This window comes from Acanthochromis polyacanthus, chromosome 20 (assembly GCF_021347895.1).
Source record: "Acanthochromis polyacanthus isolate Apoly-LR-REF ecotype Palm Island chromosome 20, KAUST_Apoly_ChrSc, whole genome shotgun sequence".
NCBI lineage: Eukaryota > Metazoa > Chordata > Actinopteri > Pomacentridae > Acanthochromis > Acanthochromis polyacanthus.
The window spans coordinates 14,818,179-14,835,436 of record NC_067132.1 but is presented as its reverse complement, the minus strand read 5'-3'; the positions used below and the strand labels follow the sequence as shown (position 1 = coordinate 14,835,436).

The window sequence follows — 17,258 nt, the reverse complement described above, 5'->3', positions numbered from 1 at the left end:
AATGTGTTCTTGTACACAGAAGCCATTTTTGGATATGCCTCCTAAACATACCCACATAGAAGGCTTCCCCAAGGGCTGTTTTGAATCGATATGGGGTATCAACAAGAACTGACCCCAGAGGGAATGGCATCAGGCTGGAGACTTCCCAATGAGAGTTCACATGAGAAACACTCAACCTACAAACTGATTTTTTATAGGCAAGTTTAAATTCATAAGGTAGATTTAAATAGACAAACGCAATTTAGTTTAATCCAACAGGTCTTTTAAAGTCCCTTCCTGCAGTTTGGACACTCCTAGTTGCGTGTAATACAATCTCTGAAGCATCAGTGTTTATTAGCTGGATTAGCAATCACGTAAAATGTTTTCCTGGCCAAACTGAGTATTTAAGAACGCAGTTTGATCCAGCTTACCACCTTCATTTTATATTCCGAGAGCTAGACATTCCAGGGCTGGGTAGTGTAATACAATTTTAGCACTGTCTCACTCTCATTCTGCTCTTCCTGTCAGTCTAATAAGGCATGGCAGGGGATGAAAGGTCTGCCACACCGAGAGAACTATATACAACCATGGAGAGTCAAGGAGACTGTGTCGACTTTAATGAGGAGTTTCAGCGTGCTGACAGAGGCTCGCACCAACTAAGCCTGCACTGGCTGGTTTATTGGGCTAACATAAGCTGACAGAACACCTGGTTGCAGATGCTCGTGTAAAGATGGATTACATGCACCGACACCTGGTGCACACTGTGCATGTGAGCGTGTTTGTGTGTGTGCTGAATGGAAAACAGGAGACGGCTCTCGGAGAGATGCTTCCGTTTCATTTCAAAACACCACCTGAGCCCTAATCCCTCAGTGCGGGGTGCTAATTCACCATGGGATGCTCAAATGCTCGAGGTGAGGCGCAGGACACAATCCATCAAATAAAACTAATTTCAACTTTTCCAGAGCACAAAATAGCTTTATCATTTACCTTCTCCAGTAATGAGATGAAGATGACTTTTTTATGTGACAAATGTTACAAATGAGTTTCAGAAAGTTTTCACGCGGTCATCTATAAATTAATTCAAATAAGGACAAGTTGAAAAATGTGTTTTTCAAGATAGTCTATATCTTTATTTAATATGACAACCACACCTAATACCTAAGTCCACATAATGGCTATAGATTTTTACAATTTGAACGATTTACTCAAGAACTGAGAAAAAAAAAGAAAAATAAAACTCTTTCAAACTTCATTAAATTAACATGAAATCACTCCTTCTTGGCAAGATAAATTTCTGTCTTGGTAACCTGAACATTAGTGTTGCAACAAATGACCATTGCATGTAAGGGGATGGGTGATTAAGGAGAAGGGTGGTGTGTGTGTGTTTGTGTGTGTTGATATGTATCGTTTCTAGGGAAATCCCAATCTAGATTTTAGTGCTCGTACAGATTTCTGATATGCGATGAGCCATATCTGCTGGAACTGTGGCCAGTAGAAATGAATATGTTGCATCTTCCTTGATAAAATGTCTCATGGCATCTTTGTTCAAACACTTGGAATGTAGGGAAATCTGCTGTTGTTGCATTCATGCTGTTCTCCCAATATGCTCACATTTTTACCTTCATCTGACAGTTAATCGTCCCACAATTTCTGAAACTGCTTCCCTGCATTGCTTTATTCACCTTGCGATCAACTCACTGATGACTTGGAGGCTAATGTTAACACAAAGCATCCTGCAGCAAATGGTTTCCTTTAAGTTTCATTAGATTTTTCTGGCTGCATTTTCAGTGCGTCGCAGATTAAATGTAAATTCCGTGGGAGTCTAAAGAGCCCCAAAATGTTTGAGTATAAGCAATGAGGCACTGCTGGTTGACTTTTACTGTGAAACAGGTTGATTCAGCGTTAAAATGTGTGAACATTGCCAGGGAAGGTAGATATTATTACAGCTGAGGGAGAGAACGGTAAGACTCCTCTGTCAAATAAAGGTAAGAACAAAGACATTTTTAGGAAAGTGTGGCAAAAGCTGAATAGGATTTGCAAAGGCTCAGAAGCTAATATAAGCTTCTGCTTGCTATTTTCAGTCATAACACCAACAGCATGCATCAAGAAGCTTGTTGCATAATGACAGCTGCCATTACAGAGAAACAGGTTAGCTATGATATCTAGAATATACATCATTCTTTCAGATTTCTGGTTGTAATATGGGAGATAACTGGAATGCTTGTCAAAGTTGAAGCCCTGAGGCTAATTATTGGTTAATGTTGTCATGTAATTGGTTAGTTTTAATCTCTGGTCTGTGCTGTACCTGTAGCTCACTGACAAAACTGATTCTCACAGTTTGGAAGCTGCTCACTGTGGTCTTTTTGGTTCATGGTGATGCTAAACTGCTGTCCACCACATGATTTGTTGATTGGTTGAAGATTATAGGTAGAAGCCTGTAGCTGGGACTCATCACTGTGTGAGGTGATTGGTTGGTGAGTTGGCCTGATTGATAGGTTGCTATGATTGGCTGGTTGTGGTGAAAGTTCCCCTAACAGACTCAGATCTGAGATCAGTTTCTGCGCTAATATTTAATCAGTGGAACAGGACCATTTTCGAAGACTCTTCACCCATTTATATCCCCTTAAGACTACAAACTGCTTAACAATCCTTAAGAAGTCAACCTCCAAGTGCAGAACCAATGCAGCAGGGGCATAAGGAGTGGGGCTTCTACAATGGCTAGTGTACTGGCTTTGGGTGTCTGTTGCTTACAAATTTCTCGAACATGTAACGCAACAGGCGAACAAAAATTACTCTTATTGTTTAGAGGAGATCTGTGCCTGGTGGGGAACCATCTTCATCCTTTGTGTTCCATTGGGAAGGCCGGCTGGTGGTGGTACCGTAGCCGTGGTAGCCCGATGCCTGGCTCACTTGCGGGGCTGGTGGATGTGCTGGTTGATGTGCTGGGTGTGGGGCAGCTTGGGGACACCAGGCTGGGGCTTCTGGTGGGCCACCTGTGCAGCTGCTGGGGTAAAGTCCTTATCACCCTAGACAAAGCACACAAAAAGCTAAGACACTTAACACTGCAAAAGCAGCATATGCATAGTCTACGGGCTGCTATGGACAACAGTATACCAAGCTTTCCAAAGATAAATTAGAAAGGACGGGAAAAAAAACAGGTCTATTTTGATGGGGTTCGTTATTCTCCATGGCCAACATGAAGTGTGGAAATGTAATGGAACATTACTCAATTTCTTTCGTTTTTAAGCCTGTAACCATTCCAAAAAGCACGAGAAACACAACCACTCTACAGCTGGTGTTCCTGCAGGTCTAGCTGCACATAAATCACTTTTGAAATCACTGCTTCATATTTCGGATTCTTTCCATCACGGTGTTTACTGTACCTGTGTGCTCAGATCCTGAACCACACCATGAGAAACACATTCGTCCTCGCTTGGAGAAATTCCTGATGTTGCTACCAGACTGTAAAACCTTCACCACTGTTATTACTGTAGTCAAAATGAGGGTAGCACTGTATGCAGCTGCACATATAACATTTGTACTGTAAATGATAGAGGGTGATGCAGTAATATTCAGCATTCAGTCTTCAGTGCATGGGAAAAGTGTGTATGAGATTGTGTTGTTCTGTAGTTTCTTTCTATGTATGCATATAGAAAGTGCATTTCATAACCTTTATAAATCTTTCTACTCTATTAATCTCAATAACAATGAGGAAATCCCCCAAGTGTACGAAGGATACAGCATGAAGCACTCATCTGGCCCTGCTCATCTGCTCTGCAAACTCAATCTATTATTCCAAGAAAAATGCACATAAACAGCCTCACTTCCAAATCGGATCAAAGCGGGAATTTGATCAAAGTATTTTTAATCAGTGACTTGCTTCAATCACGGCTGGATTCCTTCCTCTGTATTTTTTCCCAACATCCTCCCTTCTTTCTTTTCTATCTTTACCTGCCAGCTTTCCTTTCTTCCTTCTTTAATGTCTCTATTTCCTATACCTGCTCCCTCCTCACTCGTTTTGTCCTCACATTCTGTGCTCTTCTCTTGCCATCATTTCATGTCTTGCTTTCTTGCGTGTAGCTGAATTCTGCTCGGTGCAAGAAGTGCACACTCATATTTATGGGTGTGAAAGGAGGTTTTACATACAGTACATTTGTACAGGTAGACGGTGAGTGATGAGTCCGATAAAAGCTGGGAGACCAAGTGCTTGAAGATAGTAAGAAAAGCGCAGCGTAAACACACATTACATAGGTGTCTGCATGACTAAGTGGATTACTGAAGGCTTTAATTCTTTCAAGTGAAACACTGGCTTTTAGTACTTAGCTAAGTTGCTGCTTTGCTCATCTGTCCAGATGTTGCCATATGCGGATGTTACTACTCCACCATAAATATGATAACCCAACACGTTTTCTTGACATTCTCATTTCTTAGTATGGATGAAGTTATGTCACCACTTTAATCAACACACCGCCTGCCTCCCTGAGCCTCTCACTGAACTTTACTCGCCGACCCCATCTTTGATTGACCCTAATCCTGGGTGTGTGTGTTGGTTTTGTACTGTATGTGCAACTGTGCGCTGCTTTTCCAGCATGTGTGCATGTCTGTGTAGGTGGACACAAAGAATTTGCAGTGTGTTTGTGTGCGTTTCTTTCATTTAAAGCCAATCCCACAGTTAACTGCGAGGGATGGGGATGGAATTGACCTCCGATTGCCCTTCTTCTATCTTTTGAAGCTCAAAGCTTCCCTCCCAACTATCCTACTGAAGCAGAGGTAGGGGAGGGGATACAACAAATTAATCGTATTACCGCACTGCACTGTGAATAGAAGTCAGGGCGATTGGTAAGGCATGTTTCCAACCTCCTTTTCACCATTTTTCTTTCTAGGTCAAGGTAGCGCCGGAGTGCTTAATTTGTTGAATTTCTAATAAAGACATTGTCAAAAAGTTGTACAACAAAGGTGGAGGATCTTTCATTTCTTTTCCATGCTTTTTTTTAAAGAATTTGTCTGTCAATCATTTTTCCCACTTTTGTTGTGAAAATGTGTTTTTTTTCTGAATATGTATTGTAAAAGGGAACGGGTGCATATTTTTATGCCAGATGACTCATCTGTTAATATGCACTTTTCAACCTTTAATTACATCTTGGATATTATGAAAAGAACTGTCTGTGTGGGGGGATAAAAATCATCAAAACATAATTTATTTTCCTTTGATATTCTATCAAGGACTCTCTTTGTTCAGTTATAATGTCTTGCTTGATATGATGATACACAATGCAGTTTTGATGGGATACACAACCTACAAAAACCTACTCTGGACACGAGGACGGAGCACATTTATTACCTGTATTTCTATTTCCTTTTTGTTTTTTACATTCCCACCTTTGCTGGGTTTAGTAATTTAACAAAAAAGAAGCATATTCACTCTCCCAATCTGCCACTGAAGGAAAAATTGAAAGTACATCCACAAGATGTCTTACTTTTATTATATTTTGTTAAGTTTAAAAAATCCTAGCATGTTTCAAACTGCACACACAGGGCCCCTCACACACTGAAGTATTTCACTTAGCTCCTAAAAGGCTTTTCTGGGGCTTTGTGCACCGCTAGCCTTTGGGTGTGATGGCAGTGATAGTGGCCGAATGGGAAGGCTAGAGGAGGATCCGGGGATAAATGGGATGTCTGCCACCTTCTGATATCACTGCAATCTTCTGCAAACAATCTGCCTGGTCTGACACACACACACACACTTAAAGCAGAGAACGAAGCTATCCGAAGTGTCAAGGACATTTTTTATGCACAAATATACTGGCAAAAAGAATTAACCAAAAACAGCTTTTCACAGACTCTGACCCACTTTTCAGAGCGGCAGGTCAAGGCTTTAAAACCTTCACACACACACACACGTACATAAAAATATGGGGTTATACAGTCGATGCAATGCATATATGATATAACATAATCCAGCACTCTGTACTAAAATGACCTGCTGGCTTATATGAAGCTTGCGATGTTCAGATTTTGTTTGAATTTTATCAGAAAGGTGTAGATTAACTCTGTGTGGCTTATATCTTCCATCTCATCTTATATACACTGTTCATATTGTCATTTACAGCTACTTTTATATTTACAATTATCTAGCATACTTATATTACAAACAGCTTGTTGTCGTTTCTTTTGCACTTCTGCTTAGATGCTAAAGTGCATTTGAACAATGACAACAAAGTTGAATCTAATCTAATCTAGGCCTGTTACATAATCACCACATTTACAAACAACTCAAAAGTGACGCTAACCCCTCTTCATTTGATCTCCTTTTCTCCCCCTCGTCTTGGCAATGATATTCTTTCCGCTTTCTTCTTGTCCCCTGCTTTTTCTCCCATCGTACGCTTTTTCTTCATGAGCACTGAGCCTCTACTGCTCCCTGTAGAGCTCCTGTCCCAGATATAAACCACCTCATAATGCTTATTTCAACACTACTGGTGGTCTGTGTATTTCTGGGAGTGTGTGTGTGTGTGTGTGTGTGTGTGTGTGTGTGTGTGTGTTTTACCTTTGTTATCACTCCAGATACAATCACGGGGGCCTTTGGTGGACTAAAAACAAAGAGAAAGAGGAAAAAAGAGAGAATTTTGAAAACCTTTTTATTCCTTTTCTTGAATTGGATTTCATACACTTCAGAGTGTGTGTGTCCAGTGTGCAGGTCAAAGGCTTGGCTCATTTTAAGCTGACCTATCTGGCGACATCAAATCCCCCGTAAGTGACGCCGTGCCAAAATACGAACATCCCAAGTTGTCAAAACACATAACACCCACAGTCCTTACTCTGTCTGGCAGCACACACACACACACACACACACACACACACCGGATGGACCTGCCAGCAGCTTAAATAGCTCCCATTCATTCTGGCCAAACACTGGGGCTCACAGCTTCTGGATGGAAAGCATGAGACGAAAGAGAAAGAGGGAGGGAAGGAGGGGGAAAAAAATAAAGCTATGAGAGAAAAAGAGAGTTAAAGAGAAGGATGATGATGAAAGAAAAGATTTAGCAAGGGGAGAGAGCAAAAAAAGAATTTCGGACTAGAGAGGAGAAGAAGGGTAACGGCAGGTCATTGTGGATTGAGGAGGTGGAAGGGGCGAGCGAAATGCTTCTATAATAACAGACTGTTAGAGGAGAGTAAAAGAGGATGAAGCAGCGAGGGAGGCACTCAGACATAGAGGGAAGGGAGAAATAGATGAGGAGGAGGAATGCGGAACCTGAGGTAAGTAGCGACCTTGACATGACAAACGAGTGCCGTCTAATTTTACGGCGTCGTCACCCACGGCATAAGAGTACAGTTGTGTTAGCCACCTTCAAAACTCCCCTCAAAGACATCAGCTATAGCAGCATGTCCAACTTATAGCTCACCTCATTAACAGCCTCAATACGTCAAAGAAGATGAAAAGTTTCCGCAGCAACAGGATCCAAACACTTAAGAACATCTGAAGCATCTGCTACTTACTTTTTAATACTTCACCATGCGCAGCTTTTTCAATCACGGTCAATTAACGGTTATGGATTTTCAACACATCTGTCTAACCTCAATCTCTGCAATCAACGTCGTGGCGCTCGACCGCCTTCTGCTGCTTATCCTAATGAGAGTATTTACACCTTGCTATTAAATTAATGCTTGAATATGTTGAATTTCACTGATTATTCCTCGCTAGCCACTTGTCAAAATGCGAGGTTGAGAGGTTCTCTATTAGCAGTTCAATTAACAAAAATGTGCCATACAACCACCACAAGTGTTCCTCATTCAAATTAACTCCCTGCTAGTTGTGTGAGGTCTTGAAAATGGAGTTTTAAACATTTTAAGGTTACCTGAGGAACAAATGGAAAATAAATCAGCGAGTGCAAGATAAAGAGGGGGGGGAAAGGGTGGAAAATGCCAGCAGGAGATTCACTTTGGATGTTTGACGACAAGAACGTGCCAACAAGTATCTGCTTTCAGTGCAGATGATAGCTCAGTGAAAAATGGCATGTTAGCAATACAGGCTCCTCATTTATTCCAGCTGCTGCTCGATGTTGAATGAAAAATTGAGAAGTAACATATTTATTATGACTTGATCTAAATATACACTTGTATGTACTTACACCGTGTCACAGAGACACGCAACACATGAACAGCAGCGGCCTCAGTTTCCATTTCAATTGAAGCTACAGTGAGGTGCAACTCAGTGGGGCTGAGGTGAACACAGATTCTCAGTTGGATGATGTATTCACACACTGAGCTGTTATGTATCTCATGCTGGGCTGTCACATGTCTCTGTTCAAGTGAATGTGTAACCCCATTGTGCAATCTGTGGCTAAAACCTGAAATACTGAAAACAGTCCGCAAAGGAAGAGTAAGTTTGTCTGGAAACAATGTGCAATTATTGCATGTACTGAACCTACCTCAGGGGCAAACTGCAATGATTTATTGATCAATTATTGATTTAATTGCTAATTATTTTGGTAATTGATGGGTTTGAGTAATTTTTAAATAAAAAAAATCTTAATCCTCTGCTTAAATGTAAATAATTTGCAGGTTTCTTTACTCTTCTATGACAGCAAATTGAATCTCTTTGGACAAAACAAGACACGTGAGGATGTCATCATGTTCTTTGGGACACGCTGACTGACATTGTTTCACCATTTTCTTACATCTCAGAGAGCAAACAACTAATCAATTTATCCAGAAAACAATCGATAGACTCATCAGCAACAGTCCTACTTGTTACTGGGATTGGGCATTAAGACAGATAATACATGTCTAGACAGACAGACAGGCAGGAGTGATGGCATTAAGCCTGTTAGAGAAGCAAGCATTTAACTCAAAAATGTTGAAACAAACAAACAAAATAGTTTTGGATCAGATAGAGCAAATGAGAGCGTAAGCTTTTCACCTGACTGGCTAAACACTTAGATACTGTAAGGCCACAAGCTGCACACAGACAAACACAAATGACAGATTTTAGCCACGCTCGGTAAACAGACAACAGACACTCAGTTGAAGACGTTTTAATCATGGATTAGCAAAAATTGCACTACTACAAGCCCTAAAACCCTCTTCTAAATACCACACAAAAGCACGATCCTTCAGATTATGCCACTGATATCCTTTCCCCCCCATCTATGCAATATTTATGGCTAAAAGGAAAGAGATATGGAGCGAGTAGACAGAGGGAGAGGCCAAAGATCTCCTTGTGCGTCCAGGAGGAGTGAGGCTGTTTCTAGAGAGTCTGCAGGGGGCAGTAGAGAGCTGTACGGAATCCCAGAGAGGAGTCGCTTTGTGCCAGGAGCGGGGCAGAGGTACAGGAAAGAAGGACAAAGAGAAAGGAAAACAGTGACGGAGACAGAAACGGCTAATTGCAACTAATAAATCAAACGGTGATGTGTACATTAACTCATCTCTGTGGTGTCTCCTTCCCTGTGCTCAGCTTTAAAGCCACTAGCTACCACCACCCCACCCATCTCTCTGTGCTTCAGCAGAGCAGGAAGTTTGTTGCCGTGGGCGAGGTGCTGGTTGCCATAGAAACTGATGCCTGTTGCCTGCCTCCCCTCCTCCTCCTCCCTTCCCTCTCTCTGCTCTCAACTTTTCACCACGAGCTGTCAGCTTACAGCACATTTCACCACGGTTCCTACGTATCAAGTGTATGTGTGTGCAGCGATTTAGTCAAGTGTACACCCAGCACCACCCGCCTTTTTTTTTTTTCTGTTTCCTCCAAGTCTCTGGGACATATCCACCTCTCACCAGAATATGTAGGAGAAGTAACGGTGCAGTCGACACGAAACGTGCGATCACCTTGTGTGCATTTTTTTTCTTCGCACATTCAGCCGACGGTCTATCATCCAAATAATGTGGGAGCTACTCCTAAACTGTGTCTTTACTTTAAACAGGCACTGTGCGACAATGAAACCACACGCTCGCCTATTTATCTTCTTTACTTTACGTCTCTTCCTAATGCTTCTCTAACTCTTGCTTTCAACACAGATAAAGACACTCTGCCTGGATCTTCAGCAGATTTGCTCCTGATGCGTTTCAAAAACAGATTCACCTGACAGTCTGTGGGCAAAAAGCCTCTGCTGGGTCACCGCTTTTCTCTGGCTTATGTCTGCCTTCCTTGACTGTACCTCATTCTTTGCCACCCTCTATCCCTTACCTGTCATTTTTCACATCTTCATGTTGCCACGGCTTCCCTAATAATCCTCTCCTCCTCGCCATAATCCCAGCCACCTATCTCTGCCTCCCTCTCTCTTTGCCCCATCTGTCCATCTCGGCTAGATTGGGTACGGCAGGTGTTCCCCTGACTACAACGCTTCACTGGCTGCTACTAATGCGAAATTTACCCAGTAGCCACCTGCTAGACGTCCATCAGCGTGACACAGAGAGGGACGGACAGAGTGTGCGTGAGTGAGCGATTTTCACCGACTGCATGTACTGATGGAGCGCAGTTAGTCGGCCTCTCTTTGGAGACGCTGACAGGTAATTTTTAGTGAAAAGATAAACATTTCACAGGGGGAAGGTAAAAGTGCGTTTACACAGCAAGGCCAAGAGAAGTTTATCAAGCCAAAGGCAGATTCAAAATGGGTCTTCTCTGTGATTAAAATGAGCTTTTTGTCTCATTTATTTACACAGCCCCGGTAATGATTCCTCTTTTTTTGACTGCAACCTCTAAAAGGAAATATGTGGGAAGAAACTAAATGACATAAATCCTATTGCAACTATAAAACCTTAGATGACCTCGAAGCAGCTTACACATAAAGAATTACAAGTTTTCTTTACCTGTGCAACTTAAAACACATTAATTATGTATTTCAGTAAGACCACAACCAAGCAGATAGTACAAAAAGTCAGAGGCTTTATGTTTTATATAATTTCTTAATGTTAAATTTCCAGGTTTCTGCCCTTTGCAGCACTCTAATAACTGAAGGTTTGTTTATCTGTTAGAGTGTTTATGTAATTGACAGTTTGGTACAAGTTTTGACAGTTTACATTCTCTAGTTGCAGCATAACAACCTGGAAGAAAAGCTATGTTTCTCTGTTTCATATCAGTGTTCACTCTATGTATTTTGGTTTTGGGCTCTAAAAATAAGCGTCACAATTGACTCTAAGAACATGTGATGGGTGTTTTGAACTATTTTCAGACATGAAACAATACACTGATTGTTTGAAACTTAAGTCAATGGAAATCACTGCTGCACTCGAGTTGTTTTTTAAGGATGTAAAATATGACTAAACATTCCCTGAAACAACACGACAAAATAAGGAAGTAGATATCTGAAAGGCTGGAGTAGAAGTCACACCCTGATTTGTGTCTTTTTATGTCTTTACTCATCTTGAGTGTTCTTTCTTTCTCAAGCAGGACTTCATCCTTTAAAGTAAGAGCCAAGCCTGCATGGTATTTTTGTTGCTCTGTTATCTACTTGACCTCACTTTTCACTGTTGTGTTCTGCCCATTACTACCACTCATCTTGACACCATGGAAAGGGGAACAAAAGGAAATGATTTTATTGCCATAGACAGGCTTGACACTATTCCTGCTCACAGCAAAAACACTCAAAGAACAAGCATGTGAGATATAACTCAGCGTCTGTTTAAAGTTGCATGTATAAAGTACATGTATGAAAAAAAACCTCCAACAGTTGGCGATGTTCTTGAACCCCGCTCACTGCTCTATACTGCATGTCACTTCCCATTTATCACCTCTCATTAACACAGACACACACACACACACAGACACGAACTGCTGGATCGTGTGAATATGCCACCTGCACTGATATGCACATAGCTGACGGGTCTTCATGAATATTGAGCAGACACACGAGGGCGTCGAAGCTGACACCGCGCGCAAAATTACACTGAAAATTAGCAACAACGTGCGCCACCTCCGTCGCCGAACGGAGTGACCTCAGCACAAACGACGCATTCAAGCGACAAAAGCCGAACACGCTAATGTGGAAACAGAACAATTATTGTCGGCGGGAAATAGAGCCAGTGTGATGTAAAACATGCAAACCAAGGCTGTTTATAGCAAACAATAGTGACTGCTGAATAGGCTGCTCAAGTTAATGCTGTAATTATGCAGTAATTATGTTGTTTACTGAATTAGCTGGTGGAAGTACACAAAAAGTGTGCTGCAAAACTGCCTACAGTACGGCCTTACAGAAAAGTGAAAGCTGCTAAATTGCTTGGTTGGCAATTTGCTGGATGTTTGCTTGTGATTACCAACATACAAATGGCCACGGTTCTGTGCTGAACTGACAGTTTCTCCATCTAACTCTTATATATTTACTTCAGTCTTGTAAAAAAGACAGTAGAGACTTGACAAGGCCCCATCTCTCCAACACCGGTACGTCTTTATGTTCTTTTTCTGTTCAGTTGAATTGTGCCTCTTTGCATTCATTTTGTCTCTCGTTGTTTTCATCTCTGTGTGTCCCTGCGGTCATTCTGCATCTATATGCTGTCATTTATGTCTCTGTCTGTTGTTCAGGGGTTCTTTGTGGTTGTTTTTTTATCTCTTTGTGGTCTGTTGATTGACTTTCCAACCAGAAATGTGAACAGATACTTCAAACAGAGGCTCGAGCCCAGAGCCGTCTTGACCCGTCCAGTCTCCATTAGGTTTGTACAGTGAACCCTTCCAGGAGTGTGAGAGCGTTACCTGCTGCTGACGTACTCCTCGTCCTTGTCATCTTTCTGCGGTGGTTCTGGGACAGGAGTCGGCTGATGCTTCTGCACTATCCTCATACCTCCGGCCTTTACTGCAACACACAAACACAGACACACACGTGGAGTGATTAACAGCAACTACGGCAGGTTGTTCAAAGACCTCAGAAATTGACAAAGCCAATATGGACATTTTGAAAAAGCTAAAATATGCAAAAATCACAGAAATTTATATAAAGCAAAACACTTGAGCCATTTTTGGAGAGTGTGTAGAAAGACATTCCTTGAAGCCACGGTTAAAGTTTGGGACTTGAATTCAAGAGGCTCTTCTGCAGCTGCTGGGATTGTTACACTCAAAGATGTGATGGATGGATGGATGGACGGATGGATGGATGGATGGATGGTGCAGGGCGGACTCACATCGAATAATGAAGTGTCACGAACAAAACAGACAATTCTAAGTAGGAGGAAATGCGTCTTCTCCTTCACCTTAATTGGAATATTCCCAACCAAACAAATTTCTATAATTTGGCATAACATTTTCCCACATCTTGGCAACCACCACACTTTGCAAGCAGACAATAAAATCAGGCATAGACAGATAGATAGCCTCTACTGGCATCATCCTGCACAAGGCAAATAAAAATCTGTAAATCACAGACTGTGCAGTATGCAGGGAGGATGATGGCAATTATTTGCTGTACACGTGCCCATTCTTCTCCCTTTTTGCTTTAAAAACTGCGTCTTTTTGAAAGATTTCTTAAACTGAAAAGTATTTTCAAGCAGTAGATAGAAATGGTGCGTTCTTTTTTTTTTTTTTGCTTAGAAAAGAAAAAATACCTGAATTGTAATTTGATGAATATTGACTTTAGCCAGACACATACTTTACCTGTCAAGGAGCTTTGCTCTGTGTGAGAATGAGACGGTGGATAAGTGGAAATTGAAGGATAATTTGGTTGCTGGTAGTGTATTAGATTTTAGAAGGTGCTGAGAAAGGCAAACCTGTAAGTATTTATGATTAAAAAAAGACTTAAAAAGACTTTCCTTATGTCTCTTTCTGGCTTTCATTCATGTATGAAGCCTTTTTCTTTTGCATCAATGCGTGTATTTATTTTGCAAAGTAGGTCATCTGGGCCTCAACTGAAAGGCCAAGGTTCAGCAGTTGCCCGGCCTACATGTCCTTCAGTAAGACTTGTCTTTCTTGGCAGCTGCAGGACAGCTGTAGTGTTGTATTTAACTGCTGAGGGGCTGCTGATGAAAGAAGTTCCTCTACAGGAACATACCTGCATGTTTGTTACAGACTGTGAGCCTCCCACTGATTACAGGTTGGGTGCGAGGGCCATTTGTTATCTGACTGTGCTATCAGTCCAGCTGCTGCTGTGGCCCAGTGCCACACTGCTCATGTCCACGTACTCCTTAGGGTTTTCTCCTCAGTCCACATCCACAGGGCTGGAGCCTGTGACCTCCACGTCACCATTCAACAACCATCCACTACCACACCGTTACTAAAAGCTTTACATTGGTCTGCGATCATTATCTAGGCTCACATTATGATCAGGTTTTATAATGTTGCAACATTTCACGCCAATCAGGAAGTAAGGAAATGTGCGAAACTGACAAATAAGGCTCATTATACATGCAGTCTGGATAGCGAAAACACGTTATAGTCGCTGGCATATTCAAGGGTATGGGTTACATAAGTATTAATCACCATCATCATCATCATGTGATGTGTTCTTTTGCTATGAGACACTATAGAAAACAAAGGCCTCCAGGTTTACAAGGAGCTCCACAAAAAGCACAGCAGCACAGTGAGCTTTACCTGCAGGGGGATGTCCGCCTTTCGTTTCCATTTTCTCCTTCGGCGGCGACGACATGTCGGCTCTGACCTGGAGTCTGCAGCGAGAAGGAACCGGAGCGTCTAACAAACAAAATCCTGCTATACTGTGCCTCAAATTGTGGGCTACACTTCAGTTTGGATCGTCAACGTGGCTTTTTCCTGAGCATTGTTTGGAAACGGTGCGTGATGACGTCATGCGGAACCGTAAGAAGCGCGCTGACGTCAGCCGTAGAGTGGAATTAAAAAAATAAAATCCCATGTTTCTAATTAAAAACCGCGTAAACACTGCAATATACAACAATATAGCTTACATAAAAATATATTAACATTATATTTATTTAGAATACATATAAAGATGTAAACAGAAGAAATAGCCTAATAATGCTAATAATGATTGTAATAATATTAACACTAATAATCAATAATAACAAAACTAACGATAATAATAATAATGCAGGATTTTCTTCTCTATCTATCTATCTATCTATCTATCCATCCGTCCATCCATCATGTTTGTAACCCACTGCAATATTAAAAAGTTAAGCGCCTTGTGACCACAAATGGCAAATCTAAAGAGCTAATTGAGCTCATGCACTAATGTCTAACCTAATTATTGTTTTGTATGCTAAGCGTGTGAATAAACACTATAGCGTTCCAGTTCATTAATTATCTAAATATCACTAAAAGCACAGACGACAAAAGCCAAACAGCACAAAATAAGTGCCTATAGTATCCATCCACCTACGCAGCCTGTAAAGCAGAAGCATTTATTAAGCAGAGATCTCTTCTAATGAAGCAGCCTGATTCCATCTCTCATCACCATCGTGCCAAAGAAACAGCAGCAGGGTAAGCAATAAAAGGCAAAAGAGACAATCCAGAAGACAAAGAGAAAACTGCAGCAAGCGCGTGTGACAGCGACGACCTCGGTGACCACCTACTTTCTGTTTTCACACCATGAGCCTGCAGTTGTTCATTAATTGGCTGACATGGCAGTGTGGGCAGAGCTAAGATTTGCAGGCACAGCAAGTGTTCCAGGGAACAACTAATAAATTAAACAAGAATGAAAATAAGGATTATTGTTTCAATTTATCTGTCTGCTTCTGATTCTATTCATGCACAACTGTACAGCAAAATGTAAACTGAGAACAGTATCTGTGTAAGATATCTGTGTGAGTGTTCAGCTGCTCATTTACAATTCAACAGGTTCCAGGTATGCAAGTTGAAACTGAATCAGTTTTACGCTATTTTTCACATATTTTGATTCTGTTGTGTGCATTATGATATGTCTGTGTGAGTGTGTGTGTGTGTGTGTGTGCGTGTGGCCACAGTGCTGCATGCAGCCCAGTTGTAAACTCTGTAATGGTATAATTGCTGTGTGAAGTGGCAGCTGCGTTCTTCAGAAAAGTGATGTTCACTGCACATTCAACACACACATGAATTTTAATCATTTATTTAAAAATACACCACAGGGGAAAAAAATAGGATATAAATGCAACCAAATAAATTGCAAGACATGTTTGTTACATATATTAGATGACAAATGATGTCACACCACACCCACCAGTTTGACTTCACACACACACACACTCACACACTCACACACACACACACACACACACACACACACACACACACACACACACACACACACACACACACACACACACACACACACATGTTTGTTTTTCTATACCGGTGGGGACTTACCATTGACTCCCATTCATATCTAACTCCTAACCCTTACCCTAACCCTAACCTTAACCATCACCAAATCAATGCCTAACCCTAAACAAACGTTTTTGCACTTTTACATTTTTTATTAACAACAATATGGCCAAGAAAACGGTGTTGCCACCCGTGGGGACCTCATTTTAGGTCCCCACCGTAAGACAAGTCCCCACCTTTATAGCAAATAGTCAGGTCAAAGTCCCCACCGGTATAGCAGAAACAAGTACACACACACACACACACACACACACACACACACACACACACACACACACACACACACACACACACACACACACACACACACACACACACACACACATGTCTGATGAGGAATGGCTTTTGGCAGTGGAGAGGTGGTCAGCATCACATTTGTCCTCAAAGTGAAAGAATCTGTTGCCAGGACATGACTCCCCGAGGAGGGTGCTGACAACCAATCAAAGGGCCAGGAGTTCACAGGCAGGTCAGGATGCAGCTTGCTCAAAATAAAAGATGAATTATGATTAAACTGCTTGGACTTCACTCTTATTTAACTAGACAAGTTGATTAATGTGTCATTCTCATTGACAGCAGCAGCCGAGGGAGTTCCTCTATTTTCCCAAAATTGCACTGACAGTAAGCCGTTGCTGTGGCATCACACCTGTCTCTGAAAGCCCGGATTGTCACCATTTCATGTAATCTTCCTGCTGTGTGTGATCTGTGCAGTTGAACTGTCTGATTGAGGCCAAAGAAAGAAAGTATTTGATTTAGAGCTTAATGCAATATGCACAAGGAGAGTGTTCCGAGACTCACAGGACTCAGCCTTACTTACCTGGTAGCAAACACTTTGCAAGAGGTGATTCTTCAGCAGTCATGATCTGATGTAAAAAGACAAGTTAAAGCGAACTCCAGTGTGCCTCTTTAAAGTCAAAATACTTGTGATATATACACAGATTAACAAAAGAAGAATGGTGAAAATCAAATTCAGTCAGGCTAATATATTTGAGGGAATTGCTTATTAATGGAGTGATGATAAAGAGCTGACATTTCCCAT

General features: G+C 41.5%; 1 protein-coding gene across 1 annotated transcript; it reads right to left on the bottom strand.

Annotated features, from left to right (window-relative positions):
- Positions 1-1,084: 1,084 nt before the first annotated feature.
- dap (death-associated protein) lies at positions 1,085-14,699 on the bottom strand. The gene is made up of 4 exons (XM_022201207.2): positions 14,480-14,699; positions 12,653-12,752; positions 6,524-6,566; positions 1,085-3,005 (listed from the first exon to the last, which is right to left on the bottom strand). The coding sequence occupies exons 1-4, from the start codon at positions 14,532-14,534 to the stop codon at positions 2,886-2,888; spliced, it is 318 nt and encodes a 105-aa protein (XP_022056899.1). The 5' UTR covers positions 14,535-14,699; the 3' UTR covers positions 1,085-2,885.
- Between the last annotated feature and the right edge of the window lie 2,559 nt (positions 14,700-17,258).

Bases quoted from the DNA above. Each gene is read 5' to 3' on its own strand.
- dap (XM_022201207.2), bottom strand. From the start codon at position 14,534: ATGTCGTCGCCGCCGAAGGAGAAAATGGAAACGAAAGGCGGACATCCC. The intron at 6,567-12,652 runs GTAACGCTCTCA...CTTTGTTTTTAG, and splicing joins GAGGAGTACGTCAGCAGCAG to TCCACCAAAGGCCCCCGTGA. The intron at 3,006-6,523 runs GTAAAACACACA...TGCTTTGTCTAG, and splicing joins TATCTGGAGTGATAACAAAG to GGTGATAAGGACTTTACCCC.